The sequence below is a fragment of the Pan paniscus genome, chromosome 4, assembly GCF_029289425.2.
Source record: "Pan paniscus chromosome 4, NHGRI_mPanPan1-v2.0_pri, whole genome shotgun sequence".
Classification (NCBI taxonomy): Eukaryota; Metazoa; Chordata; class Mammalia; order Primates; family Hominidae; genus Pan; species Pan paniscus.
Genome location: NC_073253.2, coordinates 75532844 through 75550983, shown reverse-complemented (window position 1 = coordinate 75550983; position 18140 = coordinate 75532844). Strand labels below are relative to the sequence as shown.

General features: G+C 41.8%; 1 protein-coding gene across 18 annotated transcripts in view; it reads left to right on the top strand.

Moving 5' to 3' along the window:
* The window catches only part of RAI14 (retinoic acid induced 14), a 176902-nt gene that overhangs the window by 129836 nt on the left and 28926 nt on the right, over positions 1 to 18140 (top strand). For all 18 annotated transcript variants that reach the window (XM_034960196.4, XM_034960193.4, XM_063604513.1 and 15 more), the window contains one exon: positions 10520 to 10608. In XM_034960196.4, coding sequence (XP_034816087.2) covers positions 10520 to 10608 — 89 coding nt within the window. The remainder of the gene's footprint in view (positions 1 to 10519; positions 10609 to 18140) is intronic.

The window sequence follows — 18140 nt, the reverse complement described above, 5'->3', positions numbered from 1 at the left end:
TCTCTTCCCATAAATTTATAGGTACAGGAGTTATAATTGGTTGAATAGTCCCAGGTTGTCCATCGGGCCCTTCACAGTGCAAAATATGACTACTTTGATATACTTCAGGGGTTACCAACTCCAGCTATGTTAAATTGAACGGGTTGAATTGGTCACGTGGACGGCCAGTGCTGTAGAGAAGTGATTGAAATGTCCACTCCTGTATCTACCAAACCTTTAAATTTCTTTCCCTGAATAGTTATTTCACAGGTAGGATGTTTATCAGTAATTTTATTCACCCAATAAGCTGCTTTGCCTTCTTTATTTGTGCTTCCAAATCCTCCTGTTCATTTAATTTCACTTTTCCCCATTCCCACATACAGCACAATCAGAAGCTGTACTATACGCTCTCCTGGCTCTGCTTTCCAGGGAACAGAAGTAGATATAACAATTTGAGTTTCCCCATTGTAATCAGAATCAATGACTCCTGTTTGTATTTGTACCCCTTTTAAATGTAAACTAGACCTTCCTAGAAGTAATCCTATCGTCCCTGCTGGCAAGGGTCCACAGACTCCTGTTGGGACCTTTTGCGGGGTTCCCGAGGCAGAAGGCTCACAGCTTTTGTGCAGCATACATCTGTGGCACTACCATCTGTGGCAGGGGACAGACATTGTAAGGGGTGAGGGAATGGCCTAAGCCAGAAATGCCCCGGTTTGGAACGGGGCCCGGGATGGGCCCCTCATGGCATTTCCCAAATTTAAAAGGAAAAGGCTCAAGTGTAGCTATAATATTGCCCTGTTGATCTGGGGGGGTGTATCCTAACAGGGAACTGCCAAGCCTCTAAATCACCCTCTTGTCTAGCTTGCTGAATTCCTGCCTGAATAGAACTGAGAGCGGTCGCTCAAGGTGCTGCTCGAACAGTCACTTGGGCAACTACTTTTTGCCCAGTGTCCTCTGGAAAAGAAAGATCTGGAGGGTCAGGCCGTTCTTTTTCTTCAAAATAAGGAGGGGGTGTGGAAGGTCAGGCCGTTCTTTTTCTTCAAAATAAGAAGGGGGTGCAGAAGAGTAGGGATGAACTTCTTCCTCCTTTGCCACTTTAGCTTTAGCTGGCAAACAAACCAGCTCTGTTACTTCTTCTGTTACTTCATTATACTCTCCTCCTTCCTCATCATTTGTGAAAAGGTTCCAAGGTGGAACGAACCAGAGCCCACACTTGTCCAGTTGTTACCCTGATGCTTCCGAGCTCCCCTTCCTACTCACCACGGGGATTGCTTAAAAGAGTACTTGGGTGTCCTCCAGCTTGGTTCCACATTTTCCAACCGTCGCTCTGGCGACTCTTCGACCTGGGTTTGAGCCTCCACGTTGGGCACCACTTGCCGAGACCAGCTCGGTCGTGGAGACCCTAACCCAGCGGTGCTAGAGGACTTAAAGACACACACACAGAAATACAGACTGTGGAGTGGGAAATCAGGGGTCTCACAGCCTTCAGAGCTGAAAGCCTTGAACAGAGATTTACCCACGTATTTATTGACAGCAAGCTCGTCATAAGATTTACTAAAAGTATTCCTTATGGGAAATAAAGGGATGGCCTGAAACAAAGGGATGGGCTCTTGCTAGTTATCTGCATCAGGAACATGTCCTTAAGTGCAGATCGCTCATGCTATTGTTTGTGGTTCAGGAACGTCTTTAAGCAGTTTTCTGCCCTGGGTAGGCCAGGTGTTCCTTGCCCTCATTCCGGTAAACCCACAGCCTTCAGCGTGGGTGTCATGGCCATCATGAACATGTCACAGTGCTGCAGAGATTTTATCAGTTTTGGGGCCAGTTTATGGCCAGATTTGGGGGCCTGTTCCCAACAGCCATATGACTCAGCAATTCTGCTCCTCAGTATGTACCCATTAGTATTAAAAAATGTGTCTACACAACCACTCGTACATGAATGGTGGGGCATGATAGTAATCCCCAGTAAAAACAACTGAAATGTCCAACAGACAATGAATAGATAAACAAAATGCAGCATATCCATACAATTTATTATTAAGGAAGGAATGAAGTACTAATGCATACTGCAACATGGATGAACCTTGAAAACATGCTAAATGAGAGAAGCCAGACACAAAGGAGAATGTATTATACAATCCCATCTTTAAAAGGAAATGTCCGGAATAGGCAAATCCATAGAAACTGGAAGTAGATTTGTGGTTTCCTGGGAGTTGGGGAAGTAGGGAAATAGGGAGTGACTGCTAATCGATACAGGGATTTTTTTGAGGAGGAGGTGATGAAAATATTCTAGAATTAGATAATGATGTTGTTGCCAGCTTTGTGAATATACTAAAAGCAACTTAATTGTGCATTTTTTAAATGGTGATTTTTATGATTTGTGGATTATAACTCAATAAAAAGATTAAATTCTCATTTATTTTGTTTTTTGGTCTTTGTTTAATTTGTTTTTATAGAATTATGTTTTTAGTATATACATTGCCTTTAATGGTTTATTACAGGGTTTCTTAACCTGGATACTACTGATTTTTTTTTTTTTTTTTTTTTTGAGACAGGGTCTCACCGTCACCCAGGCTAGAGTGCAGTGGTGGTGTGATCACAGCTCACTGTAGCGTCTACCTCCCAGGCTCATGCTATCCTTCCGCCTTAGCATCCCGAGTAGTTGGGACTACAAGCATGTGCTACCACACCTGGCTAATTTTTTAAATTTTTTTGTAAAGACAGGATTTGGCCATATTGTTCAGGCTGGTCTTGAACTCCTGGGCTCAAGCAATCTGCCTTCCTCCGCCTCCCAAAGTGCTGGGATTGCAGGTGTGAGCCACCACACCTAGCCCACTACTGATATTTTGGTTTGGATAGATAATTCATAGTTGTGGGGACCTGTCTTGTGCATTGTAGAGATGGTCAGCAGCATCTCTGGCCTCTGCAGATTAGATGCCAATAGAATCTCCCTCCTCTCCTTCTTCCCTAGTCCATGATAAAAAATGTCTCCAGACATTGCCAAATGTTCCAAGGATGGGGTGCAAAAGTACGCCCAGTTGAAACCATTGGTTCTCTTTAGTCTTCCTGCTAAAAGCCGAGCTCCATAAAGGCAGGAACTTTGTTTTATTCATTATTGTTTCCTTAGAACCATGTCTCACACATAGATACCCTAATATTATAGTAAATATATGAATGAGTACTTCTGGCTATAGAAGTAGCAGTACTTGTAAAAAATATATAACTATAGAAATATCAAAATGATACCATACTTGAGTTAATTCCAATGCCTTAGGATTAACATTGTTAAGAATACCATGTTTGGCTGGGCATGGTGGCTCACGCCTGTAATCCCAGCACTTTGGGAGGCTGAGATGGGTGGATCACTTGAGGTCAGGAGTTCGAGACCAGCCTAGCCAACATGGTGAAACCCCGTCTCTGCAAAAACACAAAAATTAGCCAGGCATGGTGGCACATACCTGTAATCCCGGCTACTTGGGAGGCTGAGGCACGAGAATCGCTTGAACTCAGGAAGTGGAAGTTGCAGTGAGCCGAGATTGAGTCACTATACTCTAGCCTGGGCGACAGAGTGAGACTGCATCTCAAAAAAGAAAAAAACTATGTTTAAAGAGGACAAGTAAGTTTTATCAACTTACTGCCCTGGCCCCCTACCCCATCCTAATCTGTAGGCTCTTTTTATTTAGAGAGAGTTGCCAGCTATCCAGGACACAGGCCATCAGAGGGCACCAGTCATGCTCTTAATGAGTCATGTGCTGGCCTTGGGCACCATCTGCTTCCTAAGCCTGAGATGACCCCACAGATGCCTTCCTGCTTGCCATCTAGATAGAGCGGCCCCAGCCCTTGAGGATGCTGACATTTATCAGTCACTGCATACATAAGAAGGGAAATCTACCCACCATCATCTACATATCAGGTTCTGTCACTGACTGGTCATGTTTTTCTACCCAACAGAACCTAACTTTCCACTTGAGTATCTTATTCAAAGTTGGCTATGCTTCTGGTTCACATTTCCGAGGCTAAATGTTAATGGCTTGCTGCTGCCAAACCCTGCTTTGGGGATGATCACTTCCGTGAGAGGTGCCAAAACGTTAGCTGCTCAAGTGTGGGCGTTAGACAAGGCTGGTCTTGGATGGTTTATTGTGGTTTGCTACTTGTCTACAACTTTGTTCCCAAGTTTCCATTCAATGGAAACACACATAGCTTTTGCCCCTCCTTTCCCCTCTCTTCGTTTTTTAAGCAGTGGTGGTTCTGATTTAACTTCTGCTACTTCTCCTTTCTGAACATTGAAACAATCCCTTTTATCAAGCAACATGTCACAGACTCTGTGCCATGCTTTGTGTTGGTGAGGATACAATAATTGGTGGCATGTTTTGAGTGTTTATTTCACGCTTCACCCTTTATGAAGCGCTTTTACACATAATTCTTGTATTCGTCAACAACCCATTTTGCTGATGTGGAAACTGAGATAGAGCCTAATACGTAAGGAAGCATAGATTCAAACCCAGATAGTCTGAGCCCTTAAGGTTACCAGCACTACCTCCTTAATATCCTGCTTCTTGTTATACTTTACCATCTGACTAGATGTTTTTGTCCCTCTTCTAAGCTTTGATAAAGCTATAAGGTTGGAAGCTTTAATTTTTCAAAATCACAGACATTAGGAATAAGAACCAGAGACCCTGAAGTTAAAACGTTAAGACTTGATATCCAAATTAGATACAGAAAAGAAGTTCATAGTGTGGTTTTCCCACCCTGCTCTTCTGTACATTGGTGATTAATAACTGCTTCTAGGCATAGGGTGGGGGAATGAGACAAAAGGAGGCAGGGCTCCTATTTCTAGGAGCTTCCTTTCTCTCTGAGGGGAATAAACTGAGTGAGCCTGCTCTTTCAGTTGGTTGTTTGAGTGTAAGACACCCAGATTGAATACATAAGTGCTTTCATAATACACAGGAGATGGGTTGTTAGGGAACTGCCAACAAAGTCATTTCATTGTCTGATTTGTGCCTATTTCTTCTGCATTTGCACAGCTTTCATAAAAACAGGACAAAGCTAAAAGAGTGCACTGACCATTTTGGTTTTCTTTTATGTGATAACTCATTGAGCAAACTCTTTCAGGTTATAGATGCTATGTTCCAAGTTAAGTAGTAAAATGATTTTCTGACTAAAATTATGGCAATGATTCACTACTTTATTATATAAAAAGTAAGATATTTTAAAGAGTTAGAGCAAGCAATAGAGATCAAAATGACTTTCTAGATAGTTATTCTTTCTTATTTTGCATTTTTTTCTAAACCTAGCCTGCACATTTTTTAATAGTAGAATATGGTACAAGGTATTATATATATAAGATGTATAGTGTGTATATGGGTGTGTGTGTATATATACATATATATATAGTATATAGTATAGAATATTTAGTAAATTTTATTTTACTTCTAATTCATTACTGAAGAACCCTCGTTATTACACAGGATATGCCCACAGAACTTATTGAGAATTTCCCCATTGTAGACCACAATTCTAGCATATACTTCAATGAGTAATATGTCAGTGACTCTGATAAAATTAAGTAATTCCGTTAGAGTCTGCGTCAAGTAGAATGAATGAAACCTCAGCATGATGGGAGGGTTCAGGAGCTGATACATTTTTGTATTTTCTGAGAGTCTTAATTACATTTTACAAATTACATGGATGGTTGGGTTGGTAAGAAGTATGTGAATTTTGATGGCTTTTTAATTTTGTTTTTGTAGCAGTTGTTTGTATCCATGTGTGTTGGTGCCCATATGTATTGTTTGGGGTTTGGTTATTCTCTTAAAACCAAGTTTACTGTAAAAAGTTTGAATTTTAGTATTTCTTTATTGAGTAGTGGGACCGTCTAGACTGTGTGCTGGCTCTTACTAAAGTCATTTGTTTTTCTTACCCGTGGAGAGGTGTATTCTTGAACCCTTTAAACGGGTCTCTACTTTGGCCTAAGACCATATTAGAAAACTTTTTTGAAGTCACTTATTATATGCCATATAATTAAAAAGTTATATGGTATATTCTCCCATTACATTTTAGCCACAATGCCCGTATATTAAATAAGCAAACAAACTATATGTGGCAATTAAAACTTAAAAAAAAAAGCCTGAATTGGCTCTTAGAAATATTTAATCAAGTAGTATCCACTAGAACTTAACATTTCATCCTGTGGATCATCACACACAAAATACCCAACCCTGCTGTCATTCAGGGTCCTAGCAGGAACAGGTAGCATCAAATAGGATAATTGATGAGAGCTTAAGAAAGGAACTATTTACAAATATGTGGCCAGATTAGGGGAAACCAGTAAGGTTGGGAATGCCGCCCAGGATTCTAACAAGAGTGAGAATCTATTTCTACTCTTGACCTAAAGGGGCAAGGAGGGAAAGCTGCAGCTGTGGCTGTGGGAGAGCCGGCCTGCAAAGCTGTGGCCTTCACAGAGGAAGGCAGCCACTGCCGAGGTATGGCCAGGGAAGGAGGGGAGGAGATGATGCCCTGAACCCTATCGTCATTCTCACTGGGCAAGCCCAACCAGGAGCCAAAGCACAGGGCAGCCCATTGGATGCAGTTCATTAGGGGACTGCCTCTGGGCAGAGGGCAGACCTGGAGGGGCAGAGAGAATGCACAGCGCTAGTGACTATCTCCTCAAGAGCAGACTCACAGACTGTGTTTCCTGGCTTTACTTCCATTTCCCAGAAGCGCATACCCAGTGAGAGGAATGATGATACACAGTGGAGCTCCTTATCTGAAGAGTCTGGAGAAATGAATCATACACTTCTAGCTAAAATGATCAGTTTTTCCCTTTCCTGCTTTTCTTTTTTTTTTTTTTTTTTTTTTTTTGAGACGGAGTCTCTCTCTGTCGCCCAGGCTGGAGTGCAGTGGTGCAATCTTGGCTCACTGCAAGCTCCGCCTCCCTGGTTCACACCATTCTCCTCTCTCAGCCTCCCGAGTAGATGGGACTACAGGTGCCCGACACCACACCTGGCTAATTTTTTTGTATTTTTAGTACAGACGGGGTTTCACTGTGTTAGCCAGGATGGTCTCGATTTCCTGACCTCGTGATCCGCCCACCTCGGCCTCCCAAAGTGCTGGGATTACAGGCGTAAGCCACTGTGCCTGGCCCCTTTCCTGCTTTTCAAGATCATTCCTATGCCTGTGTGTTTTAGAAAGCAGAGCAGAAGCTTTTGTGTGACATCAGAACACAACAAACACCTGGATGTTAGAATTTTCTTGCAGAAACACCTTGAAATAATGTTTAACTGAATCACATGAACTAGCAATGGTTTTACTAGCAAAAAATATGGTATTAGATGCATGCAGTGTAAAATCAAAGCCAAGACTATCTATGCTTATCGAATGAGCTGTTTCTAGTTATTTATATTTGTTTGTACTTTGTCTGTTTTATCTGTAAAAGCAGTAAGTGATGCAGCTTTAGGTAAAATACATGAAGAGAAAATAATGAATTTGGAAAATTCTGTCATTCTGTTTTCTCAGCAGGACACAAGCATTCTGCAGCATAATAGTTGGAAAGTCCCCAGAATAGAGAAAAAAAGTCACTTATTGATCTAAACTCTCAATGGGAGAGGGAGGACAAAATAAAATCTCTCGCTATCACACGATTTATTAAAGCGTATGCAATGAAGCTTTAACTAACTGGATCCCTGAAAATGTATTTCAGCCATCAAATATATAAATTTAGGTTGATATCAGGGATTTTCTTTTAAAAAGCTATGTCTAAGAAAATTCTTTTGTGGGACTGGAAATTGAGCGCAGCTTCCTAACACCTCACTTCTGCCTTGTATTGATCGTGGGACTTCCAAGTGATGATCCTGAAACTCTGCATTTCCCAAATCATTTGTAGAATATCATAACACGTTCATCAGACTGCATTTACCAATGTACAGGAGTGGCCTACAATAATGCTTCACTGTCAGATGGTCTGCAGTTCCAACCACCCGTAATAGACTATGTAATCCAGAGGTAATCCAAGAAGCCTCAGAGTAGAAAAAAATAAAAATATCACATGGGGAAGGGGGTTAGTAACTAAAAGGGGCACATGGAGAACTTCTGGGGTGCTAGCAGGAGGGTTCTGGGGTCTCTGACCACATTCTGTTTCTTGATTAGTAAGAAGGCAAAATATTTCAGTTGCAAAAATTTAGCAAGCTGTACAATTATATGTGTAGCTTTCTTTACATGTTATATTTCAATCAAAAGTTAAATGTAGATAAATATAATTGATTGATTGATTGATTTGGATGTGTGTATATGCACATGGGCAGTAGACACTTCCTGGTATGGTTATTTTTAGAATGGGATATGGCTACTCTCTTATTTAGATACTTTTGATTTAGTTTTCCTCTTGTCATAGGAGATGGCATAGTGAACAGCTTAGAAACAAACACAAAGACATTAAGAAGCTAAATATTAATCAATTTTAGGGCTTAGTAATCCAGGGGCATTTCAATTAGTATCCCTAAACATGCAATTCAATAATTGAGGAGACTCCATATTCCCAAGAGCAATTAATTATGTTACATGCACTATTACTAAGGCTGGGAAACTTTTAGAAACCTTCCACCAAGATTAATAAAAGACTTACTGCTTAAAGGTGAACTTATTGTAAAATGAAGCTATTCCAACAATGTTGAGAAGTGGAGGAATTATTGCACTGCCAGTATAGTTTGGTTAAGCTATATTGAATCAGGAATTCCATTTAAACAAGTCACTATGGCCAGGCATGGTGGCTCATGCCTGTAATCCCAGCACTTTGGGAGACTGAGGTGTGTGGATCACCTGAGGTCAGGAGTTTGAGACCAGCCTGGGTAACATGGTGAAACCCCGTCTCTACTAAAAATACAAAAATCAACTGGGTGTGGTGGCACATGCCTGTAATCCCAGCTATTCGGTAGGCTGAGGCAGGAGAATCACTTGAACCTGGGAGGCGGACGTTGCAGTGAGCCAAGATCATGCCACTGCACTCCAGCCTAGGCAACAGAATAAGACTCCATCTCAAAAAATATTCAAAAAAAAAAAGTCACTACACTCCCAAATCATTGTATGCAAAGTTTTATTGTAATGTGAAATCACTTATAAAATAAATTTTGACTGTAAATAGATATTACACATAGATTGCTGCACAAATACAGAAATAGTTGCTGTGAGTAGAGCCAGGTAAGCTAAAATAATTAAACGTTAGAGCCAAGGCAACCATTAGAAATTATTTGACTTGATTCCCAGCCTTTACAATGGAGGAAATTTAGGCACAGAGAGGTTAAAATGACTTCCCAAAACACACAGATAATTATGTTATGGCTGATTTGCAACTAGTACTGAAGTATTCCTATTTGTTGATATGTCCCCCTCACTCAGCCAGGTTATTAAGAGGTCTGGAATCAGACCAACTTGGGTTTAAATATCAGCTATCGGACTTTCCAGTTGAATGTTACCCTGGATTTCAATGATAGATCCTTCCCAGCGAGAAAATATTATCTGGGCATTAATTCAGAGGTACAGACACCAAGGGACTTCATGAGAGGTATCCTGAGGGCACATCCCTAAAACAGGACTGACTCAGGAGAAGAACTAGAAGGCTCATTAACCTCTCTACAGGATGGCAACTGAGAGAAGGGAAACCTGCCCAAATTTTGCAGCCATCTTGGCCTCTGGGCCTGACCACCCAGTGGAATTGTGCTTTGCTTCTTTCTGCATGCAAAAGTGCCCTTCATCCCGGGATCTGGAGGGATGATTGAATTGGCATTTGGATGTTATCCCTTCTTCTAGTGCCCAATCTAAACATGCTGATCATGGTTTGTGCTCCCAAGTTTCACTGAGTTCTGGAGTCTTAATGGTGGGCTTTGTCTAATGCTGTTTGCACCAGAGTATAGACACTTGCCATCTAATGGAGAAAGTAATAGAACTCACCTTAAAGAGCTGTCATAGGAATGAAAAACAATGCATAAAAGTGTGTAGTCAGATGCTTGACCCACATTAGACACTTACCAAATATTGCATGCAACTATTGTTACTCAGATACAACGCAACAGTGGGCATTGAGTTGTCCAAGCACCTTGGCCACTGTTTGACTTAGACAAGATTTTCTTTTTAGAGCATATCACTTTAAAATGGTGAAACAGCTGTGGTGAAAACACTAGACAATAGGAAAACATTGATAAAGACATATTACTTAGAAATTCAACCTAGTTGGGACTTTCTGATTTGTTTCATCAAGAGACAAATATATGGCTGAATCTTACTTTTTTCAAGCCTGGTCTTTGGGGTTGGAAGATCAAACTCCTGCTCCATCCCTTAACTAAAGCTGTCAATGAGCAAATTATCAGACCATCCTGAGCTTCTGTTTCCTTCTCTTTAAAGTGAGATTGATAATAATCCCTAGTCAGTGGGTGCTTGTAGAGCTCAAGGAAGAGAAAGTGTACATGAAATGGCGGGGGGCGGGGGGGAAACTTTGTTGGAGATGAACATTAAAGAGTAGAAATCTCAAGGAGATTGTGTTTACTTCTCTTTCCAGTTTCCATCTTGCTGCTGCAAAAGGACACGTGGAATGCCTCAGGGTCATGGTTACACATGGTGTGGATGTGACAGCCCAAGATACTACCGGTATGTGGTTTTTAGTCTCTTAAGTCAGCAGGCCAGCACCAGATTAGGTATCAAAAAGTAATACATATTCATTATGGAAAATTTAAGGCCAGGTGTGGTAACTCATCCTGTAATTACAGCACTCTGCGAGGGTGAGGTGTGTGGATCACTTGAGGCCAGGAGTTCAAGGCCAGACTGGCCAATATGGTTAAACCCCATCTCTACTAAAAATACAAAAAAATTTAGCCAGGCATGGTGGCATGCACCTGTAATCCCAGCTACTCAGGAGGCTGAGACATGAGAATCACTGGAATCCTGGAGGCGGAGGTTGCAGTGAGCCAAGATTGTGACACTGCACTCCAGCCTGGGCAACAGAGCGAGACTCTGTCTCAAAAAAAAAAAAAAAATTAGAGTCTACAGATAAAATTTAGAGTCCAAAAGAAGAAAAGAGAATCACCTCCAATAGCAAGACTCTGACATGGTTTTGTTATATAGCCATACTTCTGTGTTTTCATCTTTCCTGTGGTTAGTCAACTAGAGACTGTATGCTTCTTATCCTCATTTTTTATATTATTTTCTAAGATTATATGTACAGACCAAGCAATAGTTCCTAATTTTTGTTTTTATGAATCATTGTGTGAGGTGATGAGTGAGTTACTCAGGAGCTCATTTCATCAACTGAGATAGGCCCTGTAGATGGAAGCCTTGAACTTCATCTGGACCAGCTGCCCACGATTCTCACCCCTTGCTGTACTTCAGGGCATCCAGTTCACCTGGGAACTTGAAGGAAGGGAAAAGAGAAGAATAAACAGTACACACACACACAAACACACACACACACATACACACACACACAAATATATATACCTACACTTTACCCTCTGAGGTTCAGATTCCATTGTCTGGAAGTTGCCAGTCAACTGGTATTTTTTTAAAGCTCGCTGGGTGATTCTAATGTGAAGCCAGTGTTGACAAAAGATGAACAAGGCAAATGGAGAGAAAAGGTAGCGTAGTCTTACCTTGTATAAAACACTGTCCTATAAGAAGGAGCCCCTGGGGTCTCCAGCCTGGGATTCTGCCCCTGCTGGCCACCGCAAAAGACCAAAGCAACCACTGATGGCTTTTCATTTTTCGATTGTACTCGAGAATTTTTGGCTTCTAATAGGTTTCTATTAGTGTTTACTGGGATACATAATTAGCCTAACTCCATTGCCTTTATCTAGGCTTTTCGTGAATCCGTAATGGATCCCTTTCTTTTCTCCCATCCCCAAAATTGGCCTCTTCAGACTAGTCATCTTGAGGGATCAGCCAGGTATTGCAGGAATGCTATTATTACTCAAAATATGGTTGGGAACAGGTTTAGAATTGTTTTCATTGTGTGAGGACTTAAAAAAAAGAATCTCAGTGGTTGGGAATCTTTATCCTTTGAGAATAGGGTTTTTCTTTTTAGGGCAAACCTAAGAGCCCTAAAAAAAATTTGATGTCAAGTCAGGTGAATGATGTTTCAAACTGGTAAAACCATTTTTGGTCAAAAATAGGGAGTGATTGAAATAACAGAATGATTTTTCTGAGCAGTTCCACAGAAAGTTCCAAAAATATTTTGAGAAATGGCAACACCAATATAGGGGGATAAATGGTTTCCTTAAGTGACTGCCTTGAGGGAAATACTAATTTATGTTTTTCCAATTAAAGTCATCTTTAAACTCAAGACCCAATTATTGTGTTTGTTTTTAAAGTTCATTGTCATTGCTCTTAAAGTTATGCCATAAAACCACATGGTGCAGTATGATTTGCTAAAATAACCCTAATGAGATGTATGTCCTCTTAAGTAGGAGAAGTTTCCCTCTAAGAAACCCATAATCTGAAAGCATTAGCTCAGAGTGAATAAACTGGTGCCGTCACACGGTTTTGTTTCATTGTACTTGATATTAAGAAATAGATTAGGCAGGACTGTAGTTATTTTCAGCATAACCAAAATCTTCCCTCACCTCTTTTTATTGTAGGGAAAAATAAGTTGGTTTTTTTTGTGTGTTTTTTTGTTTGTTTGTTTTTGAGACAGAGTCTTGCTCTGTTGCCCAGGCTGGAGTGCACTGGCACGATCTCTGCTCACTGCAACCTCCGCATCCCAGGTTCAAGTGACTCTCCTGCCTCAGCCTCCTGAGTAACTCAGATTACAGGCACCCACCACCACCACGCCCGGCTAATTTTTGTATTTTTAGTAGAGGCGGGGTTTCACCATCTTGGCCAGGCTGGTCTTGAACTCCTGACCTCAGGTGATCCACCCGCCTTGGCATCCCATAGTGCTGGAATTACAGGCATGAGCCACCAAGCCCGGCCAGAATAAGTTTTTTTTTTTTTTTAATACATGCTCATTGTAGAAAAGTTGAGAAATATAGTAAACTATAAAGAAGAAGATAACTCAAGTTCCTACTCCTATCAGAAAGAAAAAAAATATTTCTATTTTGTTGTATTTCCTTCCAGATTGTCCCAATACATTTTTACATGACTGAGATCACATTATATAATAAATTCTATATCCTGCATTTTAATTTATTAAATATCCCGCCAGTTTCATTTCCCCCATTAAAGGCTCTTAAGAAGCATAGTTCTTGGTGGCCTCATAACACCCTGTGGGTAGAGCTCGTATTTACCACCAGTGCCCTAACCCAGTTCCTGAGAGGCTGGTGCAGTGCTGGGCAGGAAGACCTGGATGCCCCAAGGCAGTGCCCACTTCCTGCAGACTGAGATGGTACCACTCTCTAAGAAGCAACACTGGAGGGAGTGCTGTGGACACAGCCTGGATATTTCCCAGGATTTGCCAGTGGGAACCAATTGAAATTGGTGGAATCCACAGCACTTTGGGGCCACAGGACATTGTCCAAACATTCCATGGGTTGAAGATGTCTCAGAGCTCCCGTCACTTCCTTCTCACCTGATATTTTTAGCCATGATTCCAGCACTTCGCTCCTTGGGCTTCATTGTTTTACTTTGGTCTGAAGGAGGTACCAGCTTCTTCCCATGATTTCTTGAAAGCATGCAAAGAGAACACAGGAACAAAAGAAGAACACTGCATGGAAAAAAGTGCATCTAGAAAAACACTTTTCATTTTTTTCTGTCCCAATAAACAGGTTAAATTGTAATGGCTTTGATTGCCCATGCCTGTGTCTTACCTGTTGGCTATAATACCCACCTATTCACTCTCCCTCTCAAGAAAGCATATCTGAATACAAGGGAAGGATGAGGTTACGTTAGTAACAGTGCTTAGTGGTCATCACTAGTCCTAAACGTTTGTTGTGGTGGTTAGGGGATGAATTAAATGGCTTAGCTTTTACAGGTATTGTCTTTCCATGTGGAACCTACCTTAAGTTTTGCCACTTTATTACTGAGATGCAGTCACCTTCAATCTCAAGATCCAGTGAGAACTGGTACAAAGATCTGTTACCATAAATCCTGCCCTGTAGAATTTTTGAAAAAAACAAAACACACACATACACACACACACACACACACACACACACACACAACCACCTTTCAAAATCTATTACACTGGCTCTTTTGATTCTTTTTATCCATGATTAATGTATTCAGGATGGTCAAATTGGTATAATTTCCTACTTTTTAAACTTTTGACTGAATTTAAGTTATAGAAGCAAGAATCTGTTAACATTTTTTTTTTTTTTTTTTTTGACACGGAGTCTCACTGTCTCCCAGGCTGGAGTGCAATGGCACGATCTCGGCTCACTGCAAGCTCCGCCTCCCGGGTTCACGCCATTCTGCTGCCTCAGCCTCCCGAGTAGCTAGGACTACAGGCGCCCGCCACCACGCCCGGCTAATTTTTTGTATTTTTAGTAGGGACGGGGTTTCACCGTGTTAGCCAGGCTGGTCTTGATCTCCTGACCTCGTGATCCGCCTGCCTTGGCCTCCCAAAGTGCTGGGATTACAGGCGTGAGCCACCACGCCCGGCCAGCATTTTTTAAAGCTATTTTTGCAGATGAAATACTTGGAAGTCTGAGAATTTTTATGGATGCTTTACAAGCTATTTTAAGAGCAAAACGCTGTCAGAAGATAAGGCCTTGGATGCGATTATAGTGCAATATCAACTGTCATGTCATTTTAGATTGATAGTACTTAATTCTTCCCTGTTTTTTCTAGCTATCTTAAGAATTGAATACATGGTCATAGTCTGAGGTAGTTTTAGGGAAAGGTGCCCTATGGCCAGAGCAGCTGGGCCATTCTACTTAGCCTTTAAGTAAAAGGGTTCTTAGACTACTTGTAATAGTCCAAGACTCTTAATTTATAAATATCATTAGTCTTTTATTTGCAGGCGGAATTCTGCTGGAAGGCACTTAGGATTGCCCTTGTTATTTGCCCATAGGGAAATTGCTTCCTGATACTCTAGACAGATCCACAGCTATATGGGAGCCACAGATGCATTGTCTCATCATAGTTGGATTCTGTCACTAAAATAGTATTTCGTCCAGAAAATTTTGCATTTGGAGAGAGAATTTGGTGTTAATAGTAGCAATGAGAGACATCTTACTTCAGTGTTATAGTGTTCAGGGAATGATGCGTCATTCGGATTTTGAGACTATTTTTAGTGAAAAATACTTTTCTGCTGCTCGTTAGAAAAACATCACAGGGCTGGGGAATAAAAGAATTTTTGCTTCTATAGAAACCCGGCACTTCCAGGTATGATGAGAACACTTACTCAAAGTAAAAAGAAAACCTGTTATTTTATAGTAAGTTGTTTACATCTCCCAACCATCTTGTCTTTGGAGAACCAGGTCTTTTTCCAGTGGGTGTTGCTTATGCAGAACAGCTTTTGTCCACAGCAGGGACAAGTTAATGCATTGCGTGCATGACATAAACGGTCTCCATCTTACAATCAGGATGTGTTCCAAAACTTCATTTGTAAGGCATTTGTTTAAAACTCAGAACGTGCTTGTCCATAGAAACAGTGGTATAAGTGATGGTTGGAGGGCCAAGCTACTCCACCAAAGCCTATTTAATGCATCATGTAACTAAACTCATACACAGTTATGCTTCATACACTCTGGAAGGAGGGATCTCATATAATATAACAGGAGGAGGAGGAAGAGAAAATCTTTGTCTTCTTACTTCCAAGAATCTCTCTTCCTTCATTTTTAAATTTTGTTCATCCTCCTCCTTTTGGGAGGGGACAGAGGGATTCCTGTCTCTCAGTATCCTGTGCTGATGAAACAACTCTCCCTCACACCTACCCTAAAAATCTCTCCGTACAGCTGAATTCAAAATAGAAGGAATCGGATCATTTGACTTTACACATTTTTATGCCATTCACCATAGCCCTATGGCCCACTAGTTTTTAAATACAGTGTTTCCTAGCTATATGATTCTCTAATTAGTGAAATTCTGGTCAGTGTTACAGACTGAAGACTGATTTAGAAAGAAAAATGGGGACGGGCGCAGTGGCTCATGCCTGTAATCCAGCACTTTGGGAGGCCAAGGTGGGTGGATCACCTGAGATCAGGAGTTCGAGACCAGCCTGGCCAACATGGTGAAACCCCATCTCTACTAAAATACAAGAATTAGCCGGGCATGGTGGCACGCACCTGTAATCCCAGCTACTTGGGAGGCTGAGGCAGGAGAATCGCTTGAACCCGGGAGGCAGAGGTTGCAGTGAGCCGAGATGGCGCCACTGCACTCCAGCCTGAATGACAGATAAGACTTTCTCAAAAAAAAAAAAAAAAAAAAAAAAAAAGTATTTGGGGCCTGAGCCACCATCATATAAAGAAGTTGTTGGCCAGGAATGGTGGCTCACACCTGTAATCCCTGCACTTTGTGAGGCCGAGGCAGGAGGATTGCTTGAGGACAGGAGTTTGAGACTAGCCTGGGCAACATAGCGAGACCCCCAGCTCTACCAAAATTTAGCCAAGTGTGGTGGCATACACCTGTGGTCCCAGCTACTAGGGAGTCTGAGGTGGGAGGATCACTTGACATCAGGAGATCTTGGCTACAGTGAACCATGCTTGTGCTACTCCATTCCAGCCTGGGCTCAGAAAAAAAAAAAGAAAAGAAATTGTTCCTCGAAGTCAGTGGTTCTGATGAACTGGGCTTGATATTGCCCCCCAGGGGACATTTGGCGATGTCTAGAGACATGTTTGATTGTCACATTTGGACCTCTAGTGGATAGAGGCCAGTGATGCTGCCTAACGTCCTGTACTGTATAGGACAACCACCCACAGCAATTATCCAGCTTATAAGGTCAATGGTGCTAAGGTTGAGAAAGTGCTTTAAACATGTCCTAAAGTATGGGAGTTATCTACAGGTGTTATATTATGTCAAATAGCTTGGGAAATCCAGGATTAAGAGTTTACTAGGTGTGGTGGGGTGTCTGGTAGTGGTCAGGTCCTCTGCTCTGACCCTCTCCCCAGGTCCCCCAATCCAGACATTTGAAATTAGCATACCCTCTAATTCAGATGGACAGAAATGTATTGAGAGCCTACTGTGCAGCAGCAGAGTTGTCAATACTAGAGATACAGCAGGGAATCAACAGGGGTGTCTGTCCTCACCAAGCTTATATTCTCATAGGGGGAAGAATAATTAACTATATAAGTGTGTGTCTGTATAGAGAAAGAGGTAAAAGGGAGTGATAGAAGCTGCTAAGTGCTATGAAGGATAAAGAAATAAAGCAGGGAGTGGGGGTACAAGAATTAGGGAGAAATTGGAATTTGAAACGAGAAAGTCAGGAAAGGCCTCATTGAGAATTTTACAACTCTCTCCCTTCTTCTATATAAGAACTTTGAAAATCAGAAAACTCCAGGTAATTTCCATTCAGGGCTGGAGTACATTGAGAGGAGAGGGAAATGAGATGTCAAGAGTAGGGGCTGAAGTGTGTGGATCTTTGATGTATTCTGCTGGCTTGTGGGTTGCCTTCACTGGATTCCTCAGCCTGTGGTGGGCATAGCCTGGCATGGCTCTTATGGACACAGGATGTTTGGCAAACATATTGACAGCTGAAAGCAGAGCTGCTGAGCTGCATTGTCATGAATCCACTGCAAGCGTCTAGCCTGGAGCTGCTTTTCACCCCAAGACAACAGCAGTTGGAACCTGTGAATGTCATCCAGTAGGTGGGATAGGGGATGGGGGATGCTCCATTCTCCCCACTCTCAAGAATAACAGTTCCAGCCCAGGCACAGTAGCTCATGCCTGTAATCCCAGCACTTTGGGAGGCCAAGGCAGGAGGACTGCTTGAGCTCAGGAGTTCGAGATCAGCTTGCGCAACGTGGCGAAATCTCATCTCTACAAAAAATACAAAAATTACCCAGGTGTGGTGTCATGCTACTTGGGAGGCTATAGTCCTAGCAACTTGGGAGGCTGAGGTGGGAGGATCACTTTAGCCCGGGAGGTTGAGGCTGCAGAGAGCCATGATCACATCACTGCATTCCAGCCTGGGTGACAGAGTGAGACCCTGTCTCAAAAAACAAAAAAACAAACAAAAAAACACAGTTGCGTCTTTTTTGGATAACAACCTATTTCCTTATAGCTGTCTTCTCATATATAAGAAAGAGATT